This window comes from Pseudorca crassidens, chromosome 4, assembly GCF_039906515.1.
Source record: "Pseudorca crassidens isolate mPseCra1 chromosome 4, mPseCra1.hap1, whole genome shotgun sequence".
Classification (NCBI taxonomy): Eukaryota; Metazoa; Chordata; class Mammalia; order Artiodactyla; family Delphinidae; genus Pseudorca; species Pseudorca crassidens.
In genome coordinates, this window is record NC_090299.1 from 125,486,412 (window position 1) to 125,499,548 (window position 13,137).

At 37.1% G+C, this 13,137-nt stretch overlaps 1 protein-coding gene across 3 annotated transcripts in view; it reads left to right on the plus strand.

Moving 5' to 3' along the window:
* Positions 1-13,137, plus strand: part of LRBA (LPS responsive beige-like anchor protein) — a 727,005-nt gene that overhangs the window by 521,125 nt on the left and 192,743 nt on the right. For all 3 annotated transcript variants that reach the window (XM_067736701.1, XM_067736700.1, XM_067736702.1), the window contains exon 44: positions 8,422-8,534. In XM_067736701.1, coding sequence (XP_067592802.1) covers positions 8,422-8,534 — 113 coding nt within the window. The remainder of the gene's footprint in view (positions 1-8,421; positions 8,535-13,137) is intronic.

Sequence of the window (13,137 nt, forward strand, 5' to 3'; positions counted from 1 at the left end):
TGAAAGGATTTTTAAGTAATAATGAGAGACAGGGAACTTATGTAACAAGTTTAAATGAACATCTTTTGTACATGATAAATCAATTAACACCTAAATTGAATGCAGTGTAATAATTATGGACAGCATTTATGAAATGGTCTACTCTCAAATAACTTCTAGTGTGCCTATAGTGTCTTTTAAATATATCCCCTGTATATTCTCTTTAAAGAATAGAATCAATAATTTGTTTTGGATGGTTTTTACATACACTAGAGGCTGGGGTGGAGTCTCATGTTATTTAATATTTCTTTTACAGTGTTATCTGTGATACATATAGGTTCTCATGATATCTGGCACATTTCCCAAAAGACAGTCACTAGGCGTTCAGTAACTAAATATTGAATTTAACTTACTTAATAAAAGTCTGTTTACAGTGAGCAGTTACGTACTCTTTTTTTCGTAGGTACAATAAACTTGATTATTTAAGCAGATAGGCTAAGAAGAGGATTTTACTGTTTACTAACATCTCAATCAGGAAAATGTGAGAGAATGGAGACATCAAAATAGACTGCTTTTTGTTGTTTAAGTTTGGTTATTTTTTTCTGGGAGAAGTTAAAATTGACAGAAATATGTAATGACATAAACACTTCTGAATTAAAATTGTCCTAGTTATTCATGTTTCCTAAGACTATTTCCAGGTCAGTCAAGGAAGAACTCTGTTATTCTAATAGACCTCAAGCCCATGATGAATACAGTGAAATAAAATGTTAAAAGCATCAAATCAGGTTGTAGTCCTTGCTCCGCTCCGTCCAATCGGGGGACTATTTACCCTCTGCTCCCAGGTCTCTCAGGCAGCCACTCCCATGGGTACATGCCCAGAAGCTGCTCCTGCCCCACGCTCCCTCCCTCTGCCTTTCACTTCCCAGCTGCCAAGATCTTGGAAGCTTTGAAGCTCAACAGAGAAGGCAAATTCATTGAGAACAGTCTGTAAAGTGTCAAGCAATATCCAGATATTACCAGCACTCTGCCTGTCCCCTGCCTGAACCTGGGATTCTTCCATGGAGTGAGTGGTCCTAGGTCCTACACTGGCATTGCTCATTTGGTTGATGAAGACATATTGACAAAGTTGTTGTTGGTTATTCCCTTTTGCATTCTCACTAGCAATGCAAAAGAGGGACTGTTTCTCCACACCCTTGCCAACAGAGTATATTGTCAAGCTTTTGAACGTTTGCTAATCTGGTACCGCAGGACTGCCTGCTTGCTGAGACCCTCTGTAAAAGCTCCATACACCCTGGTATTGAGCTTTCCGAGGAGGTAACAGTATTCAGAGAGGGTCTTGGTGCTCCGACTGGGTGTCAGGCCTGTGCCTCTGAGGTGGGAGAGCCAAGTTCAGGACATTGGTCCACCAGAGACATCCCAGCTCCATGTGATACCAAACGGTGAAAGTTCTCCCAGAGATCTCCATCTCAAAGCTGAGACCCAGCTCCACTCAACAACCAGCAAGCTACAGTGCTGGACACCCTATGCCAAACAACTAGCAAGACAGGAATACAACCCCATCCGTTAGCAGAGAGGCTGTCTAAAATCATAAGGTCACAGACACCCCAAAACACACCACCAGTCGGGGTCCTGCCCACCAAAAAGACAGGATTCAGCCTCATCCACCAGAACATAGGCACTACTCCCTTCCACCAGGAAGCCTACACAACCCACTGAACCAACCTTAGCCATTGGGGGCACACACCAAAAACAACAGGAGCTACAAACCTGCAGCCTGCGAAAAGGAGACCCCCAAGCACAGTAAGTTAAGCAAAATAAGAAGACAGACAAACACACAGCAGATGAAGGAGCAAGGTAAAAACCCACCAGACCAAACAAATGAAGAGGAAATAGACAGTCTACCTGAAAAAGAATTCAGAGTAATGATAGTAAAGATGACCCAAAATCGTAGAAATAGAATGGAGAAAATACAAGAAACGTTTAACAAGGACCTAGAAGAACTAAAGAGCAAACAGACAATGATGAACAGCACAACAAATGAAATTAAAAATTCTCTACAAGGAATCAATAGCAGAATAACTGAGGCAGAAGAACGGATAAGTGATGTAGAAGATAAAATAGTGGAAATAACTACTGCAGAGCAGAATAAAGAAAAAAGAATGAAAAGAATTCAGACAGTCTTAGAGACCTCTGGGACAACATTAAACATACCAACATTCGAACTATAGGGGCCCTGGAGGAAAAAGAGAAAAAGGAAGAGACTGAGAGAATATTTGAAGAGATATTTGAAGTTAAAAACTTCCTAATATGGGAAAGGAAATAGTCAATCAAGTCCAGGAAGCGCAGAGAGTCCCATACAGGATAAATCCAAGGAGAAACACGCCAAGACACACATTAATCAAACTATCAAAAATTAAATACAAAGAAAAAATATTATAATTGGCAAGGGAAAAACAACAAATAACATACAAGGGAATCCCCATAAGGTTAACAGCTGATCTTTCAGCAGAAACTTTGCAGCCGGAAGGGAGTGGCAAGACCTATGTAAAATAATGAAAGAGAAAAACCTACAACCAAGATTACTCTACCCAGCAAGGATCTCATTCAGATTCAACAGAGAAATTAAAACCTTTACAGACAAGCAAAAGCTGAGAGAGTTCAGCACCACGAAACCAGCTTTACAACACATGCTAAAGGAACTTCTCTAGGCAAGAAACACAAGAGAAGGAAAAGACCTACAATAAAAAACCCAAAACAATTTAAGAAAATGGTAATAGGAACCTACATATCGATAATTACCTTAAATGTAAATGGATTAAATGCTCCCACCAAAAGACATAGACTGGCTGAATGGATACAAAAATAAGGCCCGTATATATGCTGCCTACAAGAGACCCACTTCAGACCTAGGGACATAAAGACTGAAAGTGAGGGGATGGAAAAAGATATTCCATTTAAATGGAAATCAAAAGAAAGCTGGAGTAGCACTTCTCATATCAGACAATATAGACTTTAAAATAAAGACTATTACAAGAGACAGAGAAGGACACTGCATAACGATCAAGGGATCAATCCAAGAAGAGATATAACAATTGTAAATATTTATCCACCCAACATAGGAGCACCTCAATACATAAGGCAAATGCTAACAGCCATAAAAGGGAAATCGACAATAACAAAATGATAGTAGGGGACTTGAACACCCCACTTTCATCAATGGACAGATCATCCAAAATGAAAATAAATAAGGAAACACAAGCGTTAAATGATACATGAAACAAGATGGAATTAATTGATATTTATAGGACATTCCATCGAAAAACAACAGAATACACTTTCTTCTCAGGTGCTCATGGAACATTCTCCAGGATAGATCATATCTTGGGTCACAGATCAAGCCTTGGTAAATTTAAAAAAATTGAAATCATATCACGTATCTTTTCCAACCACAATACTATGAGACTAGATACCAATTATAGGAAAAAATCTGTAAAAATTACCAACACATGGAGGCTAAACAATACGCTACTTAATAACCAGGAGATCACTGAAGAAATCAAAGATGAAATCAAAATATACCTAGAAACAAATGACAAAGAAAACACGACAACCCAAAACCTATGGGATGCAGCAAAAGTAGTTCTAAGAGGTAAGTTTATAGCAATAAAATCCTACCTCAAGAAACAAACATCTTAAATAAACAACCTTAACCTTACACCTAAAGCAATTAAAGAAGAACAAAAAAACCCCAAAGTTAGCAGAAGGAAAGAAATCATAAAGATCAGATCAGAAATAAATGAAAAAGAAATGAATGAAGCAATAACAAAGATCAATTGAAAGCTGGTTTTTAGAGAAGATAAATTGATAAACCGTTAGCCAGATGCATCAAGAAAAAAATGGAGAAGACTCAAATCAATAGAATTAGAAATGATAAAGGAGAAGTAGCAACTGGCACTGCAGACATACAAAAGATCATGAGAGATCTCACCTCATATAGGTGCCATTTTATTGGCACCTATATGCCAATAAAATGGACAACCTGGAAGAAATGGACAAATTCACAGAAAAGCACAACCTTCCAAGACTGAATGAGGAAGAAATAGAAAACATAAACAGACCAATCACAAGCACTGAAATTGAGACTGTGATTAAAAATCTTCCAACAAACAAAAGCCAAGGACTAGATGGCTTCACAGGCGAATTCTATCAAACATTTAGAGAAGAGCTTACACCTGTCCTTCTCAAACTCTTCCAAAATATAGCAGAGGGAGGAACATTCCCAAATTCATTCTACGAGGCCACTATAATCCTGATACCAGAACCAGACAAAGGTGTCACACAGAAAGAAAACTACAGGCCAGTATCACTGATGATCATAGATGCAAAAATTTCCAACAAAATACTAGCAAACAGAATACAACAGCACATTAAAAGGATCATACACCATGATCAAGTGGGATTTATCCCGGGAATGCAAGGATTCTTCAATATGCGCAAGTCAATCAGTGTGATAAACCATAATAATAAATTGAAGGAGAAAAACCATATGATCATCACAATAGATGCAGAAAAAGCTTTTGACAAAATTCAACAGCCATTTATGATAAACTCCCTCCAGAAGGTAGGCATGGAGGGAACTTACCTCAACATAATAAAGCCTATATATGACAAACCCACAGCCAACATCATTCTCAATGGTGAAAAACTGAAACCATTTCCTCTAAGATCAGGAACAAGACAAGGTTGTCGACTCTCACCACTATTATTCAACATAGTTTTGGAAATCCTATCCACATCAATCAGAGAAGAAAAAGAAGTAAAAGGAATACAAATTGGAAAAGAAGTAAAGCTGTCACTGTTTCCAGTTGACATAATAGAGAATCCTAAAGATGCTGTCAGAAAACTACTAGAGCTAATAAATAAATTTGGTAAAGTAACAGGCTCAAAATTAATGCACATAAATCTCTTGCATTCCTATACACTAATGATGAAAAAAATCTGAAAGAGAAATTAAGGAAACACTCCCATTTGCCATTGCAACAGAAAGAATAAAATACCTAGGAATAAACCTACCTAAGGAGACCAAAGACATGTATGCAGAAAACTATAAGACACTGATGAAAGAAATTAAAGATGATACAAACAGATGGAGTGATATACCATGTTCTTGGATTGGAAGAGTCAACATTGTGAAAATTACTATAGTACTCAAAGCAATCTACAGATTCAGTGCAATCCCTATCAAATTACCAATGTCATTTTTCACAGAACTAGAACAAAAAATTTCACAACTTGTATGGAGACACAAAATACCACGAATAGCCAAAGCAAATCTTGAGAAAGAAAAACAGAGCTGGAGGAATCAGGCTCCCTGTCTTCAGACTATACTACAAAGCTACAATAATCAGGACAGTATGGTCCTGGCACAAAACCAGAAATATAAATCAATGGAACAGGATAGAAAGCCCAGAGATAAACGCACCCACATATGGTCACCTTATCTTTCATAAAGGAAGCAAGCATATACAATGGAGAAAAGACAGCCTCTTCAGTAAGTGGTGCTGGGAAAACTGGACAGCTACATGTAAAAGAATGAAATTAGAACACTCCCTAACACCATACACAAAAATAAACTCAAAATGGATTAAAGACCTAAATGTAAGACCGGACACTATAAAACTCTTAGAGGAAAACATAGTAAGAACACTCTTTTTTTTTTTTTTTTTCTTTTTTTTTTGCGGTACATGGGCCTCTCACTGTTGTGGCCTCTCCCGTTGCGGAGCACAGGCTCCAGACGTGCAGGCTCAGCAGCCATGGCTCACGGGCCCAGCCGCTCCGTGGCATGTGGGATCTTCCCGGACCGGGGCACGAACCCGTGTCCCCTGCATCGGCAGGCGGACTCTCAAGCACTGCGCCACCAGGGAAGCCCTAAGAACACTCTTTGACATAAATCACAGCAAGATCTTTTTTGATCCACCTCTTAGAGTGATGGAAATAAAAAGAAAAATAAGCAAATGGGACCTAATGAAACTTAAAAGCTTTTGCACAGCAAAGGAAACCATAAGCAAGATGAAAAGACAACCCTCAGAATGGGAGAAAATATTTGCAAATGAAGCAACTGACAAGGGATTAATCTCCAAAATTTACAAGCAGGTCATGCAGCTCAATTTCAAAAAAAACAAACAACCTGATCCAAAAATGGGTAGAAAACCTAGATAGACATTTCTCCAAGGAAGATATACTGATTGCCAACAAACACATGAAAGGATGCGCAACATCACTAATCATTAGAGAAATGCAAATCAAAACTACAACGAGGGGCTTCCCTGGTGGCGCAGTGGTTGAGAGTCCACCTGCCGATGCAGAGGACACGGGTTTGTGCCCCGGTCTGGGAAGATCCCACATGCCACAGAGCGGCTGGGCCCGTGAGCCATGGCCGCTGAGCCTGCGCGTCCGGAGCCTGTGCTGCACAACGGGAGAGGCCACAACAGTGAGAGGCCCGTGTACCGCAAAAAAAAAAAAAACTATAATGAGGTGTCACCTTACACTGGTCAGAATGGCCATCATCCAAAAACCTACAAACAATAAATGCTGGACAGGGTGTGGAGAAAAGGGAACTCTCTTGCACTGTTGGTGGGAATGTAAATTGATACAGCCACTATGGAGAACAATATGGAAGTTCTTAAAAAAGTAAAAGTAGAGCTACCATACGATGCAGCAATCCCACTACTGGACATATACCCTGAGAAAACCATAATTCAAAAGGAGTCATGTACCACAATGTTCATTGTAGCTCTATTTACAATAGCCAGGACATGGAAGCAACCTAAGTGTCCATCGACAGATGAATGGATAAAGAAGATATGCCCCATATATACGATGGAATATTAGTCAGCCATAAAAAGAAACGAAATTGAGTTATTTGTAGTGAGGTGGCTGGACCCAAGGTCTGTCTTACAGAGTGAAGTACGTCAGAAAGAGAAAAACCAATACCGTATGCTAACACATATATATGGAATCTGAAAAAAAAAAAAAAAAGGTTCTGAAGAACCTAGGGGCAGGACAGGAATAAAGACGCAGACGTATAGCATGGACTTGAGGACATGGGCAGGTGGAAAGCTAAGCTGGAACGAAGTGAGAGAGTGGCGTGGACATATATACCAAAGGTAAAATAGATAGCTATTGGGAAGCAGCCGCATAGCTCAGGGAGATCAGCTCGGTGCTTTGTGACCACATAGAGGGGTGGGATTGGGAGGGTGGGAGGGAGACGCAAGAGGGAGGAGATATGGAGATATATGTATATGTATAGCTTATTCACTTTGTTATAAAGCAGAAACTAACACACGATTGTGAAGCAATTATACTCCAATAAAGATGTTTAAAAAAACAACCAAACATCCAATCATAAGGGAGGCTTAGATACCAAGAATTTGTGGCGAGAGCTACTGTAATACTCAGCTGTATATTGATTTGATATCCGTATATATTTGAGAACAGGAAGAGAATGGAGATGATAGAATACACTGTAAGAAAGGAATTCAACCAGTATTAATATCCTTGTTTGCCTTGTAATTTAGCCATAAGAGTCTGTTCACATTAAATCTAAGTAAAAATAGGTTATAGACTAGTAAAATCGTGGAGTCAAATGCCAACATTTTTACTACAGAAACAATGATGTCATCTACCATGCTGCCTCCCAAAGGGGTGATATCCAGAAAACTGCTGTTTCTACGTGAATGGGCTACCTCATTCTTTGTTTTATTCATATTTTTAGTAGACCTGAATGTGTCGTTGAATGTCATTAGTTTAGAAGAAGCATAGAAGAGTATGTGGCAGCATTTGGGAATGGAGTAAGCAACATCTATGATGCTGTGCATTATGTTCAAAGGAGCATAGAATTTGAAAGCTGTCACAGAAATTTCAGAGTTATTAAGAGCAACCTGGTGATTTTACAGTTGACTGTGAATGCCCATAGGGGTGAAGTCACTTGAACTTGGTTGATCAGTTGATTGGTTGGTTGATTAATTAATGGCAAAGAAAGGATTCTGGTTTTGAGAAACTCTATGAGATTGCAAATTGTTTTTTGAATTCTTAATGAAGATTATTTTATTTGGTGCAGGCTTTTAACTAATAAAAAATAGTTGTGTAATTTATAAGATGTGGGTACAGAGTATGTGGATTTGAATGTAGTTCAACCATTAGTAGTTGCATGATTTGGGGCAAGTTACATAAACTTTTGTGCCTCGGTTTTTTTAATCTGTAAAACGAGGGTGATACCAATTTCATAGGGTTATTGTGAGAATTAAATGAAATCATGAATGGATAGCACTGGGAACAATGTCTGGCACTCAAAAATTGTTGTTCTTGTTACATTTAGTATATTCTTGAATGTTTATCATTTCATTCTTCTAAATTAAGAATGAATTTTTTTTCCTCTTCCAGGACGGAGTTACAATGACTTAAATCAGTACCCAGTGTTTCCCTGGGTCATTACTAATTATGAATCAGAAGAACTGGATCTTACTTTGCCAAGTAACTTCAGAGATTTGTCCAAGGTAATTTCTTAGTAATCATCTGAAATATCACTATGTTGAATATAAAAATTTTCAAGTGATTATCTTTATTTTCACATCATATTTAAAAAATATTTTTAATATTATTATAACTTTAATATATTTGTCTTTTAAATGTATTTTCATTATTCTCAAATTTAAATTAGAAAAATTTAATATACATGGTAACCTTGATGACAGTTAAAAATATTAACAGTTATATTTTTTTCTTCATATACATTTAAGGAGATATTATTCCCAAATATCAACTTCTTCTAAGGGTGTCAGTACTTGATAAAAGATACGAAGAACATCATGGAAACTTCTCACCAGCTCTCCTGTAAAAAGAGAAGTAACCCCACACTGTTCTGTGTCTCCTAAGTGATTTTCCTCTACCTTTTGCCCTTCTCTGAGCCATTCCTCACTACAACAGAATGGATCCTCTTTCAATGTAATTTTTTTTTTTTTTTTTTTTTTTTTTTTTTTTGCGGTACACGGGCCTCTCACTGCTGTGGCCCCTCTCGTCACGGAGCACAGGCTCCGGACGCACAGGCTCAGCGGCCATGGCTCACGGGCCCAGCCTCTCCGCGACATGTGGGATCTTCCCGGACTGGGGCATGAACCCGTGTCCCCTGCATCGGCAGGCGGACTCTCAACCGCTGTGCCAGCAGGGAAGCCCTAAATGTAATTTTGAATTCCATAAATTCAGTGCTTAAACCTTTCTTGACTTATCACTGCATGCAGAATGAATCTTTCCCAACTCCACAGTTTGCTTTCTCTGCCTTGAACGTTCATCTCCTTGCTCTGTGAGTGGCTGACTGTCTCAGTCCTTTAGGAACAACACGTCTTTATAGAGACCATTACTGATTCCTTCCTTCCTCTCTTTCTTTCAGAGCACCTAAAATATCATGCATTTTTACATATCTTTCTACCTACTTGTTTTGGTTCTTCTTGTGTGCTCCACTAAAGTTCATAAAGATAGAGTTCTTGTTTACCATTATTTCTCCCTTGCCTAGTATAGGACCTGCCATTCAATAAATGTGTTAAATGAATTAAATAATAAAATATACATGACATTTCTCCCAAGTTCTAAAAACTTGTTAAAGTTAGTCTGTTTTTAATTTTAAAATATGAAACATGTAAATAACAAAAACTACCTCTAATTTACCACATATCAATAAGGAATAATTATGTTTTATGCACACACACACACACACTGGTTTTTCTATAAGTATATTCTCATATCATCAGGTATTCTTTAAGAATTTTCCTTTTCTGTCCTGAATTATCAACAAACAGAATATCCTGAATCCTTTTTCACTTTTAAAGGAGAGTTTTCATTTTCAAAAGAAAGCCCTGTTTGCACATTAACTATCAGATATGGGATTAATGTGTAGAATATATAGAGAACTCCTAAAACTCAACAACAAAAACCGAACAACCTGATTCAAAAACGGGTGAAGAATTTGAATAGACAATTCTCCAAAGAAGTTATACAAATGGCCAATGAGCAGATGAAGAGGTGTTCAACATTACTAATTGTTAGGAAAATGTATATCAAAACCAAATGAGATGCCACTTCACAGCCAGTAGGATGGCTTTAATTAAAAAATAAATAAATAATCATAAAATAACAAGTATTGGTGAAGATGTGGAGAAATTAGAGCCCTTGTGCACTGCTGGTGGCACTGTAAAATGGTGAAGCTGACGTGGAAAAAAGTATGACAGTTCCTTCAAAATAAAAAATAGAATTACCCTAAGATCCAGCTATTCTACTTTTGAATATATACCCAAGAGAAATAAAAGCAGAGACTCGAAGAGGTATTTGTATACCAATTTTAATATTTATAATAGTATTATTTACAATAACCAAAAGATGGAAGCAGTCCAAGTATCCACTAATGGATAAATGGATAAACAGAATGTGGTACATATATACAGTGGAATATTGTTCAGCCTTAAAGAGGAAGGAACCTCTGACACATGCTACAATATGGATGAACCTTGAAGACATTATGCTAAGTGAAATAAGCCATTCACAAAAGGACAAACACTGTATGATTTCACTCATGTGAGGTATTTAGAGTAGTCAAATTCATAGAGACAGAAAGTAGAATGGTGGTTGCCGGGGCCTGGCCGGGGGGAGGGAGAAATGGAGACTTTAATGGGTATAGAGTCTCAGTTTTGCAAGATGAAACAAGTTCTGGAAATGGAAGGTGGTGATGGTTGGCCAACAGCCTGAATGTAATGCCACTGAACTTACACTTAAAAGTGGTTAAAATGGTAAGGTTCATGTTATGTATATTTTATAACACGTAAAAAACAAAAACAATAAAAAGGCCAGTAAGGGGAGAAAAAGAGGTAATTAGTAAACTAGACACAAAATAGAGGTTTGAAAAAGCGCCTGCATGTTTCTGCTTTTACTTTTCTTTGATCACCTTGAGAACAACATGCCCAGGTTAACTAGTGGGAGGGTCAGGACTGACACCTGGAGGATGGCTGAGCTGTGTGAGCTGAGGCCATCCTACACGAGCCAGCCCTCAGCTGACCATGAACATATGAGCAAGCACAACCAGGAGCAGCCAACTGTGGCCCAGATCAGCAGAATTTCCCAGGTGACCCATTGACTATGAGAAATAATAAATGGATAAATGTTTTTTGGTTTTTTTTTTAAAGGAAAGCCTTACTTACATTTAGGTATTGTACTTGTTCTAAGACCCTGTAGTATTTCACTGGAATCTGTAGAGCTCTCTTGTCTAATAAATGAGGACTGTATTAGTTTGACTTGTGTAGTGAGCCATGCAGTAGGTCAATAGTAAAAACTGGACAGCTTTTTAATTCTCAGACTATTATATCCTACTATCCTTTATTTGAATTTTATGTAAGTGAAATTAAAGATCTCATTTTTCATTAAATTGTTAAAATGTAAAATTTGCCTCACAAAATAAATATATAACCTTTCTAGACATCTAGAAGAATTGCCTTTTTTTGTTTAAGCCGAGTCCTTCAGTTTGGACTTCCATTTAAGCACATAACTTATTAAGATGTTTTGTGCTCTAGAGGACTTTTTGTAGGCTCTTTAAGATGCAGTGAGTAGTTGGATGGATTGTGGACAAGGTGCATGTTTATATCTTGGTGGAACAGTAGCAATGGTGCTAAGTGGGAGGCTATTTGGATTTTTCTGCTGTGGCTGTATTGCTCTCTTCTGCCATCACTGTACCTGAACAAGAACTCCCATAACCCTGTCACCTCGTCTTACTACTTCCTTGCCAAAAGCTTCCGTTCTCTGACCCTCATCTTTGTTCTCTATTCCACTAAAAATCTTACATGACCAGAAGAAATCCTTCAAAACAATTTTTTTAAAGTAGGTCCTATGAATTTTTTCATTATGAGAATCCGATGAAATAGTGTCAGCAAAATGCTGTTACTATTTGCCAAGTAAACAGAATCTTTTATTCAAATTGAATCTTATTTGTATGTTGCAGCTGTTTCTAAGGAACTTGCCAAATAGTTTTGCTAGGTGTGTAAAACACTGTTTTAATTCATGTCTTTATAACTTATCTTCTGTATGTGATAAATAAGGTTATTTTTATGCCCCACTAGACAAGCAATAGAAATTTTGCTTTTTTTATTTTATTAGATTAAAAGTAAAAAGGGGCTCAAAAGCCAAAGCAAAAGAGTTATTTTCATTATTCTCTATCTATAAATGTCCATATCCACTATACAAAGACATAAAAATACCACTTTTGTGATTTAGTGTGTTTAATTGTAGTAGTATCCATTTTTATATTATAAGAGATTTTGTGAAAGAGTTGTATTTTGTGCTGAGGAAGGAAAATTTATAAAGAGTGTTTTCAACACTAGCTGAACAGCACTTAATTGGCTAGCCAACAGTAGTGTGATTATCAGAGCTGGGGAGAAGTAGGGAGCTCTAATACTCAACCACATAACCTACAGCATCTCCTTTCCTATAAAGCAGCAGTAGTTCAAATGCTACAAAAGTCATTCAAGTTCATGAAAATGGAATTCTGCTACTACTAATTGTTTTCATTACATATTCATGGAAATAAGTGAGTTTAGAATTAACTGAATTATTTTAAGTGAAATAAGCATATCAGGTATTTGATACATGCTTTCCATGTATAACATTGTTTACTTTATAAAATGTGTCTCATTCCTATTGGTATTAAAATCTGCTTAATGTTTACAGTATGATTCCATTTTGAAATATCTGTTTATATACATATTTTCAGGAATGCATCACATACATAAAATGAGCTATATCTGTATGAAAAACGATTATAATAGAATTATATTGAAGTTTGTCCCATAGTATACATTTAGCAAACATTACTATTTGTGTAAATAAACTTGTGAAATCAAAGGAAACGTGTGCAAAGCTTAATTTAAAATATAAACAGAGCTTACCCTCCTTCTTAATATAGCCTGACTAGCTTTAAAATGCATTGAATTATTTATGTGTGTTTATGTCCATTTAATTTTCCCAAAGCTGGTTTTCAGAGGACTTTTAGTAGCATTGATACAATTTTATTTGGTAATCTCTTCCATGTTGCACAGGGAATTCTCTTTTGAAGCTGAATTAATG